Genomic DNA, 17018 nt, shown 5'->3' with positions numbered 1-17018 from the left:
CCCAATTGATTGATATTTATTTTGTTTTCGCTTGAAAGAGTAGGAGAATTGGACCAGACCTGTGATTTCATTGGCATAGTAAACTCCAAGTAAGAAAAGGTCCTCAAAAAATGCAGTTTTACCCACTCTTCATATTATTTTCTCCAAGAGTTGTTTGGGAAACTAAGTTAAGTGAGTTGCCCATAATCACATAACCATGTGTGGACTTTTCTGGTCGCAGTGTCTGATTCCCTGTGTGCTGTATCACACTGCTGCTTTTCTAGTTCTTTGGCACTATGTTGCATCACATAGTCAATTTTGTCGTTATTTTGCTATAAGAGTTTTTCTGTATGTTGGACTTTTCATCTTTTACCTCCTTGGGTTTTATGCTTATCAGTGGGATCTCTTTGGGAAGAGAAATGAGAGAAATGCAAGAAAATCATGGAAACAGGATTAACAGCTTCGTAAAGGAGGCACACACACCTTAATAAGTAAGTAAATAAAATAACACCTTAAAAAAAGAGTAGGCCAAATGGTAAAACAGGCACAAAAATTCACTGAAGGATAAAACCTCCATAAAAAGTAGAATTAACCAAGTGGAAGAGGAGGTCCAAAAACTCACTGAAGAAACTAATTAAATATATAATTACATTTCTAAAATAATTATATATATAAAATAATATAATAAATTAATTATTTATATATAATTTATATATAATATAATCTATAATTATTATAATGTAATATAATAGTTATAATTTATAATAAGCACAATGTATATTATAAATAATATATAATACTTTAATTATATATAAATAATATGATAAATTAATTAATAAAATAAAAATAATTACAAATTAGAATGGAGCAAATGAAAGCTAATGACTTTATGAGAAATCAAAAACAATAAAATAAAACCAAAAGGATGAAAAAGTAGAAGACAATATGAAATATTTCATTGGAAAACGATAAACATGGAAAATAAATCCAGGAAAGATAAGATAAAAATTATTGGGCTACCTGAAAGCCATGATTTTTTTTAAAAAAAAAAAGAGCCTGAACATCATCTTTCAAAGAATTATCAAGGAAAACTGCCCTAAAATCAGAGGGTAAAATAGAAATGGAAATAGAAAGAAGCCACCAGTCACCTCCTAAAAGAAATCCCAAAATGAAAACTCCCAGGAATATTATAGCCAAATCCCTGAGTTGCCAGGACAAAGACAAAATATTGCAAGCAATCAGAAAGAAACAATTCAAGTATGATGGAGCAATAGCCATGATAACACAAGATCTAGCAGCTTCTACTTTAAAGGATTGGAGGGCTTGGAATACAGTATTCTGGAGGGCAAAGGAACTAGGAGTACAATCAAGAGTCACCTCCTCAGTAAAACTGAGGATAATATTTCAGGGAAAAAAAATAAACATTCAATGAAATAGAAGACTTTTAAGTATTCCTGATGAAAAACTAGAAGTGAATAGAAAATTTGACAAGCCTGAAGAGAAGTATAAAAATAAACAGGAAAGGGAAATCATGAGTACTTAATAAGGTTAAACTAATTACATTCCTACATGGGAAGGTGATTCTTGTAACTCATAAGAACTTTCTCATTATTAGGGCAGTTAAAAAGGAGTATATATAGACAATGGGCACAAGTGTGAGTTGGACATGAAGGGATGGTATCTAAAAAAATAAAAGTAAGGATTGAGAGAGAAATATACTGGGAGAAAGAGAAAGAGAGAGGTAGAATGGGATATATTATCCCGTATAAAAGAGGCAAGCAAAAGCTTTTATAGTGGAGGGGAAGAAGGAGGAGGTAAGAGGGAGTGACTGAAGCTTATTCTCATCAGAATTGGCTCAAGGAAGGAATAACATGCTCACTCAGTTGGGAACAGAAATCTATCCTACAGGAAAGTAGGAGGTGAAGAGGATAAGAGAAGAGGTGGTGGTAGAAGGGAGGGCAGATTAGGGGAGGGGTAGTTAGAAGCAAAATACTTTTGAAGAGGGACAGGATGAAAGGAATAAGAATGGAATAAATAGGTGAGGGGAGAAATAGGATATAGGGAAATACATTTAGCAATAATAAATGTGAAAAAAAAATTTGAAACAAGCTTCTCTGATAAAGACCTCATTTCTCAAACATATAGAGAACTGGGTAAAATTTGTAAAAATAAGAGCCAATTCCCAACTGATAATTGATCAAAAGATATGAACAATTTTCAGATGAGGCAATCAAAGCTATCTCTAAGCATTTGAAAAATTGCTCTAACTCACTATTGATTGGAAAAATGCAAATTAAATCAATTCTGAGGTACTACCTCATACTGATTAGATTGGCTAATAGGACAGAAAAGGAAAATGACTAATGTTTGAGGGGATGTGGGAAAATTAGTTAATGCACTGTTGGTGGAGTTGTGAACTGATTCAACAACTCCACAGAGCAATCTGAAACTATGCCAAAAGGGCTGTAAAACCATAAAGCCATTTGACCTAGCAATACCACTCTCAGGTCCATATCCCAAAAGAAATTAAAAAAACAAAATGGAAAGCACTCCTATGTACAAAAATATCTATAGCAGCTCTTTTCTGGTAGTCAAAAATTGGAAAGTGAGGGGATGCCCACCAGTTGGAGGACTGCTGAAAAATTTTAACATATGGTTATGATGGAATTTATTTTGCTATAAGAAATGATGCACAGGATTCTTTAAGAAAAACTTGGAAAGATTTATATGAGATAGTGCAAAGTGAAATGTATTGTGTACAAAGGAACAGCAAAACTGGAGGATGAATAACAGCTATTCTCAGCAATATAATGATCCAAGAAAACCAAAAAATATCCAAAAAATAAAGACTTATTATGAAAAATGCTATCCTTCCCCAGAGAAAGAACTGATGGTGTCTGAATATAGATTGAAACATACTTTTTTTACTTTATTTTTCTTGAGTTTTATTTTTTGGTCCATGTTTTCTGTCATAGCATGACTAATACAGAAATGTTTTGCATACCTACAGATGTATAACCTATATCAAATTGATTGTCTTCTCTATAGGGGAGATGAGGTGGGAAGGGAGAAAGGGAGAGAATTTGAAACTCAGTTTTAAAAACTAATGTTAAAAATTGCTTTTGCATGTAACTAGTGAACAATAAAATACTAAATAAATTTTAAAAAACCAAATTTCTTTTGTGAAAGGAAATGAGTTTATAGTGAAGCCTTAATGATATTAATTTGTATTCTGAATTCATCATCACTTGGAAATTCCTGAATGGTTTGCTTTTATGATAGAGTGAAGAAAGATGTATTAAGGAAACTATTCATGTAAACAAGAGAATATTTAAACAATTTTATAAGCTCTCATACCAACCTTTACAAGCAATTTTGAAGGACACCACAATAAAATAAAACATATGTGTTAATTACCAACCAATCTTCTTATGCTATATGCTTAAAAATAATATGCTTAAAAGCATTTTTCTTAAAATATTCCAAAATTCAAACTATTGAGTAGTCCATGCAGGCTTTATTTTATAATACTGAGGTATATTCACATTTTACTGAAATATTATGATCTCTTTGACTTAATGAAAAAAGCAAGTCTTCAGCATTAAGTAAGCCAAAGAATAGAAGGCACTAATGATTGTCTGAACAGAGTAATGAAAAAAGAAATAAGGCAAGAGGACTCAGGTTCAATGGAGCCAATAAATTGAAAATACCTTTTTTCAAAGAACATTTAACTTCCCATTTCCTTCTTCAAACCATCGTGATGTTTTAATTTCCAGTGTACAATTAGGAATTTAACTTTTAATTGAAGAAGGGTATTTAAAGTATTATCACTGGTCTTTCTAGCTTTCAACCTGTCTCTCAGCACTGCTTTTCTATCAAGGTAGTTTATTCTAATTTACAACTTTCAATTAGGGGAGCCTTCCTTTATATTTTTCAATCTATTAGCAAGTTTTCTCAGTAAAGATGTCCATAAAAAACCAATTTACGTCTATGGAAATTCTTAAGAAAAAATAGTAAAGCATGTAAGTATTTAACTTAATGCACATATAAAAAGTGTCATCTCTTCTCTTCAGGGAGAAGAAAAATCACAATCATATAATAGTTCATTGCTTTCTTTGACTTAAATAGCATTGATTCTTTTTACCATTCCTTACTAAATTTAATACACTTATGTAATTTAACTAAAAATAAATGTACTTCTTTAAATATAGGAATATACATTTCTAAATGTTGACAAAAGTTATTTGCTTACCATAGAATGTCAGGTAGCCAAAAAATGCAGTCACCAGATACATAAAACACATGGACAAAATGGAGACATTAGAAACACGCTTCATTTTTTTCAATGAACGACTGTTAAAAAAAATTTTAAGCATTAAAAGTATGTGCATAGTAATTGTTCAATGGTGTTAAAATGATAGAATATGTACTTAAATTCCAGAAACAGTAATTAACACTCTTCCATAAACTTAAAGATTCACAGATGGAATCACCTAGTTAATTCAGGTAAATGCACAAACTGTTATCTGACTTGTCATAGTGTATCTGTATTGATTAGGTATTTTAAAATGTTCAGTGTGTTTATTGTGAAGGAAAGAACCCATGATACCAGCAATCTCCTATGTCAACTTTCACTTTATTAAAAGGTTTCACTTGGGGATCTAATAATATTATTTAATATTTATATGATAGTAATTTTTTTCCATTATCATGTGTGTGAAAAACTGGTATAATACATTTAAAATACTCTTCTACAACTACCAGAATAGATCAATAAGAGTTGCAACTCAGGTATTCCACCTCTAAGGTGCTCCTTTTCTGTGGGGGTATCTTGCAAAAAAGATATTCCTTGTACTCCAGATAGTCTCCACAACAATGGTTAGAAAGCTTTTAAGTTTTCTTAATGATTCATGGTAGTTTCTAATGCAAATATGACTCTTTTGTTGGTGTGTGTTCAAAAATTTACTAAACTGTCCAGATACATAGTCTGTCTTTTGAGAGAATGTCAAATTTGGCAAATTGGTAAGTCACACACATTTGGACAACAATTGCAAAGGATGTGCCAAAATCAGCGTCCATGTTGAAGAAAGAAGAAATTGAAATTTTTAGTTTGATTTTTAAAAAAACTTCAAAGGCATATTTGAATTTAAATCACAGAAAGAAATAGGGTTGTTCCATATATATTTTAAAAGTTGAAAGAAAAATTTCAATGAGAAACACCAGAGTAAATTTGCTGCCAAATCTATTGCAAATTTTTTCACTTTCTTGAGAATTTATAATGAAGAAAAAAGATTTATACGTAGTATTTCTGCCACAGTACTACAATACTTAGGTACTCTTCTATATCAATCTAGAAAAAGAATATATGAGAACTTTTAATTCTCAAATGATGACAACTGGTTATAGTAGCATGGTAGTAACTGGTTGGTAATTTTTTTTCTATTGCTATGCCTTGTATTGATTGTTTGATTGTTAAAATACTGGCAAATAGTTCTAATTATATTAGCATATTTAGACCTTAAGTTTAATAAATAGCTCTGCAGATTTATGAAAAAAATCTGAGTAATTTATAGAATCACAATCCCTTAGCATTAGAAGGGACCTTAGAGGCTATTTAATCTATCTCTTTACCTGCTAGATGAATGTTTAAAATAACATCCTTGACAATGACCACTCATTGTGTGTCAGAATGTCCTAATGTCTAGCAATACAAAGAGCTTAATGCTCCAAAATCAATATAATTAAAACGGAAACAAAATAACCTATGACCTACACGTTTCAAATTTTTCCCATAGCCTCAACTTGTGGATCATACAGATTTGAAAAATTAGTCTCATTTTCACATTTCACTGAAACAGTAGTAAAGGGAAGTAGCATTGCAAAGAACTTGTATTTCATAGGCAACTATTTAGCCATAAAAATTAAATTATGTGTCTTACTGTTTAAGATCTCTGTAAACTGGCAGGACGGCTTGATGGCACACATATGCAAATGCAATAGTGGGTACAGCATAAACACTCTGAGAGAAAAGAAGTTCATGTATTAAGAAAAGTCATTTTCTTTCCACACAAATTATTTAGCTCTGACTTTCTGGAGTTGTTATTTCACTCTTAACCTTTCCAAGGTACTTAAGTTACTATTAGGAAATATTTGTTCTATTTAACAGCTGTATCTCTTTCAAAAAAGTTAGTTTATCATGAAGTATTTTTCATATATACTTTGATGTAAAAATAGAGCAAGGTAACTGCTGTCCATATGTGTATGTGTGTACAAATATATACATAGATTTTACCTTGTACTATTTTAACAGTGAAGTCTATGCAAAAAAAAATATGTGCTAACTAAAGGAAATTTTTAGAATAAAATATTTCAAGAAATTTTATGACATTCTTTCATTCCTTTTATGTCTTCTAGCTGTCTTCCTATTACCTTTTTTCAATTTTTGATGATGTCATATTTTACTGAATAAAAACTCAAGATTTCTCAGTCTATCTTTCTGTTTTAAAAATAAGAAAGGACATTCAGTATTTAACAAAAAGATATTTCTAAAAATTTAGTTTGGAACCCACTTTCTGACTACCAAAGAAGGAATTAAAGCTGTGTCTATACACCACCAAAACAATTAATAGATTTGGCTAATTCATGGAAACCACAAATCAATTCAATGAAAAAATTAGTCAGAGTTCCATACTGAATTGCTGACTGGTTGATGAAATTCAGGCATCACAAATAGTCATAACTTAAATGATAAACAGAACCTAAACCATGGGTAATTTAAAAGAAGACTGTAGAGACACCAACTACGAGGGCTGAAGGGGAGGGAGGGCACAAATAAGAAACAAAAATATGAAGAATTAATTCAGAAAAGTTAGTGAAGACTTATATGAACTAATGCCAGAAGACCCAAAAAGCAGTATACAAAATAATTACAACATGAATGAAAATAACACAAAAGGAAGGAAGGAAAAGAGAAAGGAAAGATAAAAGAAAGTAAACTGCAATTTTAATGAGTGTGGGACATTGCTTATACTGTTTGACTCAGTTGATTTGTTGATTACATTTACTAAACTGTTCTTTTTCTCTTTCTTTTTATTCTTTATTGCAAGAGATGGCTTGATTTGGATTAAGAAATATTGACTAGGGGATCAGGGAGAGATATATGGTCCTCTGTCATCATTCTCATGGGATTTATCTTCAAAATGCTGCTGCTCGGGGTTCTTGCCACACAAAACCAAAATGCTTCATCTGTGTCAGCTCTAATGATTTCATTGATCACTAAGTGCCACACCTACTCATTCAGTTCTTCACTTTGATATAATTGAGTTTGTAGTTTTCAGGTTGAAAATCCTTGAGTAATAATCACCCATTGTTAGACGGTACTCAAAGTTTGCACAACACTTTCCTTACAATAGCTCTGTGAGGTTGGTAATCCAAATATTATTATCCTTGTTTTACAGATGATAAAACAACTTCAGAGAGATCAAACAATTTGCCCATCCACTAATGTCATCATTTAGATTTAACATTAAATCTTTTGACACCAGGAAGATTATGCTCACCACCACACCCTGAATCTTTCTAGTAGCTTTTCTCCATCAATGCAGGCACTTGACAGAAAGAGAAGGAAAAGGAACTGCTTGTACCTCCACACAATTTTGCAAGGAGTTGATTAATACTGTTAATAGCAATTAATACAAAATAAATTTTATGTTAAAAACATACCTTAAAGTTGATTACAAAGTATTTTGGTGTACATCTTTCCACAACTGGTGCATTAGGCAACTTGTCTGTTGATACCATGGGGCAACTAATACGAAATTTCTCGTAGATAATCTTTAATTACATAAAACAAGAGATGTGGTAGATTATATTTTGTAAAACAAGAATACTTGCTAAATGGAACTGTCACGGAAACTTCAATACAACTCTTTCGACCAAAACTTACCACTATGAGAAAGAAAACCATGCAAGACAAGGAAAGTCCACTGGTATATCCAAGGATCCCTAAATGAAAAAATAATTTAAAAATTACTAGTTATTATACCACTTCTCTCCTTTCTTCATGCATCTTTTAGCTCAGAATTCGAAAATGCACTGAAATTCTAACATTACAACATGCCTGTGAAATAACCACAGAAACTATCAAATGTATCAATTTACAATACTACTAGCAGAAATTAAGACACTAATCTGAAATATTGAAATATGGGTTTGTAATGAATCCAATTTTTCCTCTACACTAAATAGCATTGATTTCCAAACCTATAAGAGAAAGAAAATCCTTAAAGATTGGACCAAAGATCTCAGTTGTTTTCCCTATAGTTGAAGTTTTATGTTCAGATCAATCCATCTAAGAAATTTTTGCTAAACATTTCTTTGCCAATCTGAGTTACATTCAAAGGGAGAGAGAGAGCGAGCAAATTGTTAGGGATCAAACTGATCCCAGTAGACTGCCTGGGTGTTTCTAGAAAGTTTTTCTTCTTTTGACAGCAGTTTCAACTATCAAGAAACATTATCAATTATCATTTTGAAGTTACTTCACTCTCTCAAACTTCAGGGAGAAAAATCCCCCCTGCTGGTCCCCTGGCCACAACACATAAATGCATTAAAAAGAAACTGAGGATTGGAGACCATGGCAGAATTAATTTTTATCTTCTTGGGGATATTTTGACACAATAGATATGGGAAACATTTCTTAAAGAAGCCATAAAATTTTTCAGCAACTTTGGACAGATAGTCCAGAATTCAAAAAATTAAATGATGGACAGTTGACAGGATGGTTTCTTAACTCTTCCTAAATCCATGTGGATTCATTACTTTGTTAGTGAGTTCCCAGAACACTGGATATCTGTGTTTAAATATAAATAAAAGATGCACTCCAATATAAAATTAAAATAACTTGGAACTATTTATACTCCTGACTCCATTGACATGAAGATAATTTCATTGAATTTAATTCAGCAATTAAAGCTACAGTCTCCAAACATTTTTGACTATGTATTCCTACAAGTAAAAATGCTTTGAATATGCATACTTAATATTTGTTTTATGTAAATTACATAGACCTAAGTTATAAATATCTACTGTATATCTATATATTATACATATCTAAGTTATATATATACGTACTACTATATCAATCTTATATACCTTGAAAAACATACAAAAATTTCATAAGGATGAGATCAAAATGGAATAAAAATATATTTAAAATATTTTCATTTAGTCTAGTCATCTTACAAAATCCTTTTTTTGCTTTCACTAAAATTATTAAATTAAAAGAAAATATTTGCTTTCTTAAATGAAGAATGCAGAGAAATAAAAGAAAGCTATAGAATAGGGAAAGACAAGAGATTTCTTCAAGAAAATCAGAGATATCAAGGGAATATTTTGTGCAAAAATGGACATGATAAAATAAAAAAGTGGTAGGGACTTTGCAGAAGTAGAAGAGATAAGAAGAAGCATCAAGAATAGGTAGAAGGACTGTAGAAGAAAAATCTTAACATCACCAATAACCAGGATGGTGTGGTTACCATTCTAGAGGCAGATATCCTGGAAAATGAAGGCATTTGGGCCTTAGGAAGTATTGTTAATAATAAGGTTAATGGAGGTAACTGAATTCTAAGTGAGCTATTTAAAAATCATAAAAGATGATGCTGTCAAAATGTAACACTCAATATGCCAGCAAATTTGGAAAACTGGATTTGAAAAGAACAGTTTACATCCCAATCCTAAAGAATGTTCAAATTATTGAACAATTGCACTCATTTCACATGCAAGCAAGGTTATGCTTAAGATTCTGCAAGCTAGGTTTCAGCAACATGTGAACTGACAATTACCAGAAATACAGACTAGTTTTTGAAGAGGAGAGGAACTAGAGAACAACTTGCCAACCTTTGCTAGATTATGGAGAAAGTAAGAAAGTTACAGAAAAAAACAAACATCTACTTCGGCTTCATTGACTATACTAAATATATGGACTGTGTGGATCACAATAAAATGTAGCGAATCCTCAAAGAGATGGAAGTACCAGATCATCTTACTTGTCTCCTATCTGTGGGCCAAGGAACAATGGTTAGCACTGAACATGGAACAACTGATTGATTTGTGATTGGAAAAGTGGTACAATAAGATTATATAGAATCATTTTATTTATTTAACTCATATTCAGAGTATCTCATGTGAAATTCTAGGCTGAATGAATCAAAAGCCAGAATTAAGACTGCCAAGAGAAATATCAACATTCTCAGATATGCAAATGATACCAATCTGATGGCAGAAAGTAAAGAGAAATTAAGAAGCCTCTTGATAAGGGTGAAAGAGAGTATTTTATCAGCAAGTTTGAAGCTTAACAAAAAAAATCCCCCAAAACTAAGCTCTTGGCAACTGGTCCCATCATTTTCTGGCAAATAGAAGGAGGAAAATGGAAGCAATGTTAGATTTTATATTCTTGGGCTCAAAGATCACTGCAGATGGCTACTGCAGCCATGAACTTAAATGACATTTGCTCCTTGGAAGGAAAGCTATGACAAATCTAGACAACATGTTAAAAAGCAGAGACACTTCCTTGTTAACAAAGGCCCATATAGTCAAAGCTATGTTTTTTCCAGTAGAAATGTATGACTGTGAGATTTGGACTATGAAGAAAGCTGAGCATTGCAGAATTGATGCTTTCAAATTGTGGTGCTGGAGAAGACTTTTGAGAATCCCTTGGACAGCAAGGAGATCAAATTAGTCAATATTTAAATAAACTAATTCAGACTACTCATTGGAAGGATAAATACTGAAGTTGAAACTTAAACACTTTGGCCACAAAATGGAAAGAGAAAACTCATTGGAAAAGATTCTATTTTGGGGAAAGATTGAAGGCAAAAGGAGAAGTGGAAGACAGAGAGTGAGATGGATAGACAGTGTCATAGAAGCAATGAACATGAACAGACTTCAGGAGGTAGTGGAGATTAGAAATATCTGGTGTACTATGGTCCATGGGGTCACAAAGAATTGGACATGACTGAATGACTGAACAACAAATGGAAGCTACATAATATGAAAATTTTAGAAGTGGGTCATAGAATTTAGTGAATGTAACAACTTTTAAGCAGAAGGTGGGTCTTTGTCAAGCAGCAAATATATGCTAAGAGCTTTCTATGAGCCAAGCTTCTATACTGGGGACAAAAAGAAGGCAAAAAATAGCTGCTGCCTTCAGTGGAGCTAGAGACTAGTATCAGATTGATGAGGATGTTGTGGGAGTAAGAATCCTTCCTGATTTAGTTTAAGCTAAGGTTCACATTGATGAAGAGAGCTAATGAAACAAAAACTGGTTGATTCTCTTGTCCATTGGGCTCCTTAGGAAAAATTTGTTAATGGTTTGGACCAGATCATTTTTGAAGCCCCTTCCAACATAGATTTTACATGATATATAGAGAAAGATAAATTCCTAAATGCAAGGATCAGATAGACAGTTCAGTTTATTCTAAACTTTGAGTCAGTAGATCTGGTTCAAATTCCAGCTCCAAAGGCTTGTTACCTGCATTAATTGATCCTCAGAGCATTCATTTAATGACTTCATTCTTCTCTAGGCTGCCCTTCAACTTTCTCTACCAAGTCCCTTCACCAGATACCCTCACCTTCATTTTCCCATCTCTGCCCCAACCTCTCCCTAATTTTCAGTTACTTTTTTTTTTTACAGTACATTAGAATGTAAGTTTCTTGGGAGATGGGACTGCCTTTCTTTCTGTTTGTATTCCTAGTGTTTTGCAAACTGCCTGGAACATGGTAAATGTTTAATGAATGCTTGGGACTGGTTGATTGACTGATCTAAGTCTCTAGAAAAAATTGCCATGCATGGTGGTGGGCTACTATTGTCCAAAGCTGACCTTGTATGTGCAAAGCAGCTTGAAATTCATGCAACAGAGCAGAGATGACTTTGATATTATCAGACTCTTTGGAACCTTATAGGTCTCGGTTTAAACAGAAATTTGTTTAAAAAGTATTATTAGCAGTTGATGAAAGCATCACTGAAAGGTGACTGCATCTTCAACCATCAGGTGAGTACCAATGGTTGAACCTGAACATCATCAAGAAGATGAAATATTTCTGCAAGTCTCTGTTTCCTGTTGTGGAACTATCCTCACACCTCAGAAGTTGAATTGGGTTCATACTCTGCAACAAGTTTTGGGAATGAGTGCAGAAGTCCACACAAAAAAAATTTGAGAAGATGAAACTTAAATACTGCAACTCAGATATCTACTGCATAGATTTTGTGCTGCCTGAATTTGCCTGCAAGTCTCTGAGTGATATGTGAAATCAAAATAGAATGGAAAGGATTCTGGGAACATGGTGGAGTAGGTGAGAAAAATGCAAGCTTTCGAGATTTTTCACCACAAAAGAGATGAAATAGCACCTCATGGAGAACATAGAGTGGTAAAAATAAATAAGAGTAGGACCAGAACAGGGGTCCTCCTGGGACAATTGGAGAAGATCTGAAGAAAAGCCCCCAAATGAGACTTGGTGCCTGAAAAGAGTGAACACCTCCAGGCTAGGTCATAAATCCACTTAAATAATAAACAGTAAGTGTTGGGGTTAGCTGAGTTGGGAGGCCACCTGAGCCCCAGGTACAGAAAATTTTACCCCTGGAACAAGGAAGGGAGTTGGGTGTTTGAGATGGGGAAGACTGAGAGAGCCTCTGCTGACAAGGAACACCAGACCCAGCTGTGCTGTGGAGATGCAGACTGGGGTGAGAAGGAACCAGCTCCCACCTGGTAAGTGCAGAAGCAGTGGGGCAGGACGCCACTGGCTGTGGACACTTACAGGAATCTGGAGATCTTTATTTGGGCTCAAGGTCAGCAGAGAGAACCGAAGGAGGATCTTAGGCCAGAGACACTATCCCCCATATCCCAGGACTAGAGGTGATTACAAAAACTAAACTATTACAAAAAATGTACAGGCAAAGGAGAAAGAATCTAACCATGGGGAGTTACTATGGGGAGAGAGAAGACCTGGGTTCATCTTCAGAAGAAACCCTCTTCTACACCAATGAGTAATATCAAATGGTCACCTTCTCAAAATGAGTTCATAGAACATTGGAAAGACTTTAAAAGTCAGATGAAACAGATTGAGGAAAAACTAAAAAAATTATAATCCAAGAAAAGCAAGTGTATAAAAAGAAAATCAACCAATTAGGAAAGAAGATCCAGAATTTTAAGGAAGAAAATAACTCCTTGAAAATCAGAATTGGGCAAGGTGAAGCCAGGGAAGTTATAAGAGATCAAGAAATAATAAAATAAAATATAAAGAATGAAAAAATAGAGAATGTGAAACATCTCATAAGGTGTAATAGAAGAGAATGTGAAATAGGGGAAATGAATTTTTAATAAAATAGAAGTCCAAGTACTCCTGATGAAAAGATCATAACTGAGTAAGAACTTTCAAATACAAACAATTGCAGGATCAAAGAGAAATGCAAAAACGTAAATACAAATAAGCAATTGGAAAAAAACTAAACAAGAAATTAGGATTTCCATATTTAATGCTTTATTCTAATAGAATGAAGTGTTTGTCCACTCAGAAACTAATGCCATCATGGCTAATAGAGAGTTAACTAAGACAGAGGGCTCAAGAATAGTTTTGTTATATTTTGATGATCTTTAAATAAGAGGAAAGAGGAATATACTAAAGAAGAAATGGAGAGGAAGGTTAGAAGAAAATATCTAAGAGGATAAGCTTATGCAAGTAAAGATGATCAGCAGAGGAGGAAGGGGCAACATATGAACTTCACTTTCATCTGAAATGGTCAATGAAAGGTAGAAGAGATACATGGAGTTGTGTGGCAGAAAGTTTTTCACTAAGTAGGGAAAAAAGGAGAAAACAGGAAGAGAGGAGAGTGAAGAATAAATGGCAGATTCAGTTTCAAGTCAACTGAATCAAAGCAAACTCTGTCACTGGAAGGGTGGATTAAGCAGAGGGATTTAAAAGGAAAGAATAAAGTTTAAAAATCTGTGATTTGGCTCTAGTCCAGAAAAAGAGAGGTGATAAAAAAGTAGTTTGAGTCAAGTAGAGAACACTGTTACTGAACACACGGTCCCTCACACCACCCTTTTCTTGTGAAGAGATGTCAGAACATAAAGATAAGGAAAAGTACAAGAGAAGAGGATGGAGGGAAGTACACTCCCTTCATTCCATTTTTGTGTGATAAACTCACTCATGAAATAAAGAAGAATGAATTAGAAAATGGAATTCACCAATATGTTATTTACATAAAATATATTCAAAGCATATAAAGAGTAAAAATAAGGGGCAGAAATAAAATCTGTTATGCTTTAGCTGAACTCAAAATAGCAGGGGAAGTGATCATGATCTCAGACACTGAAACAGCAAAAATAGACTCAATTAATAAGCAGAGGAATTAAATTTTACTGAAAGGCAATGACTTAATATCAGTGCTAAATATATATGCATCAAAAGTTAAAACATCTAAATATTTAATGGAAAAGCTTAATGAGAAACAGACATAAATTGTAATAGTAAAGGATCTCAAGGTATCTCTTATTTACCTAGAGAAATCTAACCAAAAAGGAGAAGGAATTTAAGAATCTGAAGAGAATCTGACAAACTTGTGGTGATTACTAAATGGAAACAGAATCAGAATCAGGAGTGCGCATATTTCTCAACTATTCCTGGAACTTTTACAAAAATTGACTCACAAAATTATGGTGAAAAGCAGAAACATTGCATGCATTCTATATTGAGTACAATGAAATAAAATTATGTTAAAATAATGGTCATTGAAGAAAGGACTGTGGTTTAATGGAATTCTAAATAATTGGTGAATCAAGAAACAAATCATAGAAAAGCTCGATAATTTCACTAAAGATAAAGACAATGAAAAAATATATTAAAATTTTGGGAATAAAGCCAAAGCAGTACTTAGAGGAAATTTTATATATCTAAACACTTTGATCAATAAAATGGAGAAAGAATAAATGAACAAATTTAGAATAAAACTAAAAAATATTAGAAAACCAACAACAAAAAAATAAAAATTCTGAAACTCAGCAGATTTACAAAAATGAAAACAAGAAACCCAACTAATTAAATAGATAATACACCAGGACTTCTTTTTATAAAAAAGTAATAAAATTGATAAGGTTTTAGCTAATTAATTTATAAATGGATACACAAAAACCATTTTTACTAGTACCAAAATTGAAGTATTTAATAAAAATGAAGAAATAGAGGAAATTATTAGGACCAATTTTTCTCAGTTATATGCCAATAAAAGCAATAACTTGAATGAAATGTAGGAGTATTTTGAAAAATATAAAATGTCCAGAATAACAGGACAGGATATTGGATTTAAAAAAATCCAATTTCAGAAAAGAAACTGAAAAAGTAAATGAATACACAAAGGAAAAAAAAAAACAACCCAGCACCAGATGTATTTGCAATAAAATTCTATTAAACATTCAAAAAATAATTCCAATATTATATAATCTGCTTTTTAAAAAAGTCTTCCTGCCTTTTATAATATAAATGAGAGGTCAAACCAAAGTCCCTCTATGATTTATATATAGTCTTGATACCTAAATCAAAGAAAATCAAAATAGAGATAATTGTGGATTATTAGACTTAAAAGAATCTTCATCTCAAAATTTCAAATAAAATGCTGGCAAGGAGGCTTCAGCAATGTGTCACAAAAAACTCATTCTGTAAATAGGTTGGATTTACACCAGGAATGCAGGGTGGGTTTATTATTACTAAAATTATCAACATAATAGACCACATTAATAAAAAAATTTAATGATTATATTAATACATGAAGAAAATCTTCTGACATAATCCAAAGCACATTTTTGTTAAAAATTCTAGAAAACATAGGAATTAATGAACCTCTCCATATTATGATGAATAGCATCTATCTAAAACTAAGGGCAAGCATTTCTAATATTATCAGGGATAAAGCATGGATTAACACCATTATTATTTGGTAGTGCTAGAAATATTAGCAATAGTAATAAGGCAAGGGAATGAAATTAAGAGAATAAGCATAGACCAAGAAGAAAGAAAAATGATCACTTTTTGCAGATCATATGATGATTTACTTACAGAACCCTAGAAACTCACTTAAAATTAGTTGAAAAAATTAAGTTCAGCAAAGTTGCAAGAAATACATGTATCACCTACATTTTCTGTATTTTGCCAAAATACCCCAGCAGGAAGAGGTAGAAAGAGAAATTCCATTTAAAATAACTTCAGAAAATATGAAATATTTGGACATCTACCTAATAAGACACACACAGTAACCATATGAGTACAACTGTAAAACATTCTTTTTTAAAAATTAATTTGTTTTAAGTTTTCAACAATCACTTCCATAAGTCTTAAATTTTCTCTCCCTTCTCCCCTCCCTCTCCAAGACAGCATGCAATTTTATATGGGTTCTATACATGCATTCTTATTAAACACATTTTCACATTAGTCATGTTGCATAGAAGAATTAAAATGAATGGGAGAAACCATGAGAAAAACCAAAACAAAACAACACATAACAAAAAAGAACATAGTTCCAATTCCATAGTTCTTTCTCTGAATGTGGATGGCATTTTGCCTCAAGAGTACTTTGGGAATGTTTTAGGTCCTTGTATTGCAGTGAAGGGCTAAGTCTACCAGAAACAGTCCTTATACACTGAGGCTGTTACTGTGTATAATGTTCTCCTGGTTCTGCTCATTTCACTCAGTATCAGTTCATATAAATCCTTTCAGATCTCTCTGAAGTCCTCTTGCTCATCCTTTCTTATAGCACAATAGTATTCCATTACATTCATATACCACAACTTGTTCAGCCATTCCCCAATTGATGATCATCCCCTCAATTTCCAGTTCTTGGGCACCACAAAGAGAGCTGCTATAAATATTTTGTACATGTGGGACCTTTTTCCATTTTTTATGATCTCTTTGGGATACAGTGCTAGAAGCAATATTGCTGGGTCAAAGCATATGCATATTTTTGTAGCCCTTTGGGTATAGTTCAAAATTGCTCT

At 32.7% G+C, this 17018-nt stretch overlaps 1 protein-coding gene across 4 annotated transcripts in view; it reads right to left on the bottom strand.

Moving 5' to 3' along the window:
- The window catches only part of LOC140533903 (sodium-coupled neutral amino acid symporter 1-like), a 92416-nt gene that overhangs the window by 15482 nt on the left and 59916 nt on the right, over positions 1 to 17018 (bottom strand). For all 4 annotated transcript variants that reach the window (XM_072654247.1, XM_072654249.1, XM_072654250.1 and 1 more), the window contains 4 exons: positions 7925 to 7983; positions 7702 to 7812; positions 5919 to 5998; positions 4232 to 4332 (listed from right to left, as the gene is read on the bottom strand). In XM_072654247.1, coding sequence (XP_072510348.1) covers positions 4232 to 4332; positions 5919 to 5998; positions 7702 to 7812; positions 7925 to 7983 — 351 coding nt within the window. The remainder of the gene's footprint in view (positions 1 to 4231; positions 4333 to 5918; positions 5999 to 7701; positions 7813 to 7924; positions 7984 to 17018) is intronic.

This window comes from Notamacropus eugenii, chromosome 3 (genome assembly GCF_028372415.1).
Source record: "Notamacropus eugenii isolate mMacEug1 chromosome 3, mMacEug1.pri_v2, whole genome shotgun sequence".
Classification (NCBI taxonomy): Eukaryota; Metazoa; Chordata; class Mammalia; order Diprotodontia; family Macropodidae; genus Notamacropus; species Notamacropus eugenii.
Note: the sequence above shows the minus strand (reverse complement) of the source record. Positions and strands in the feature narration are given on the sequence as shown.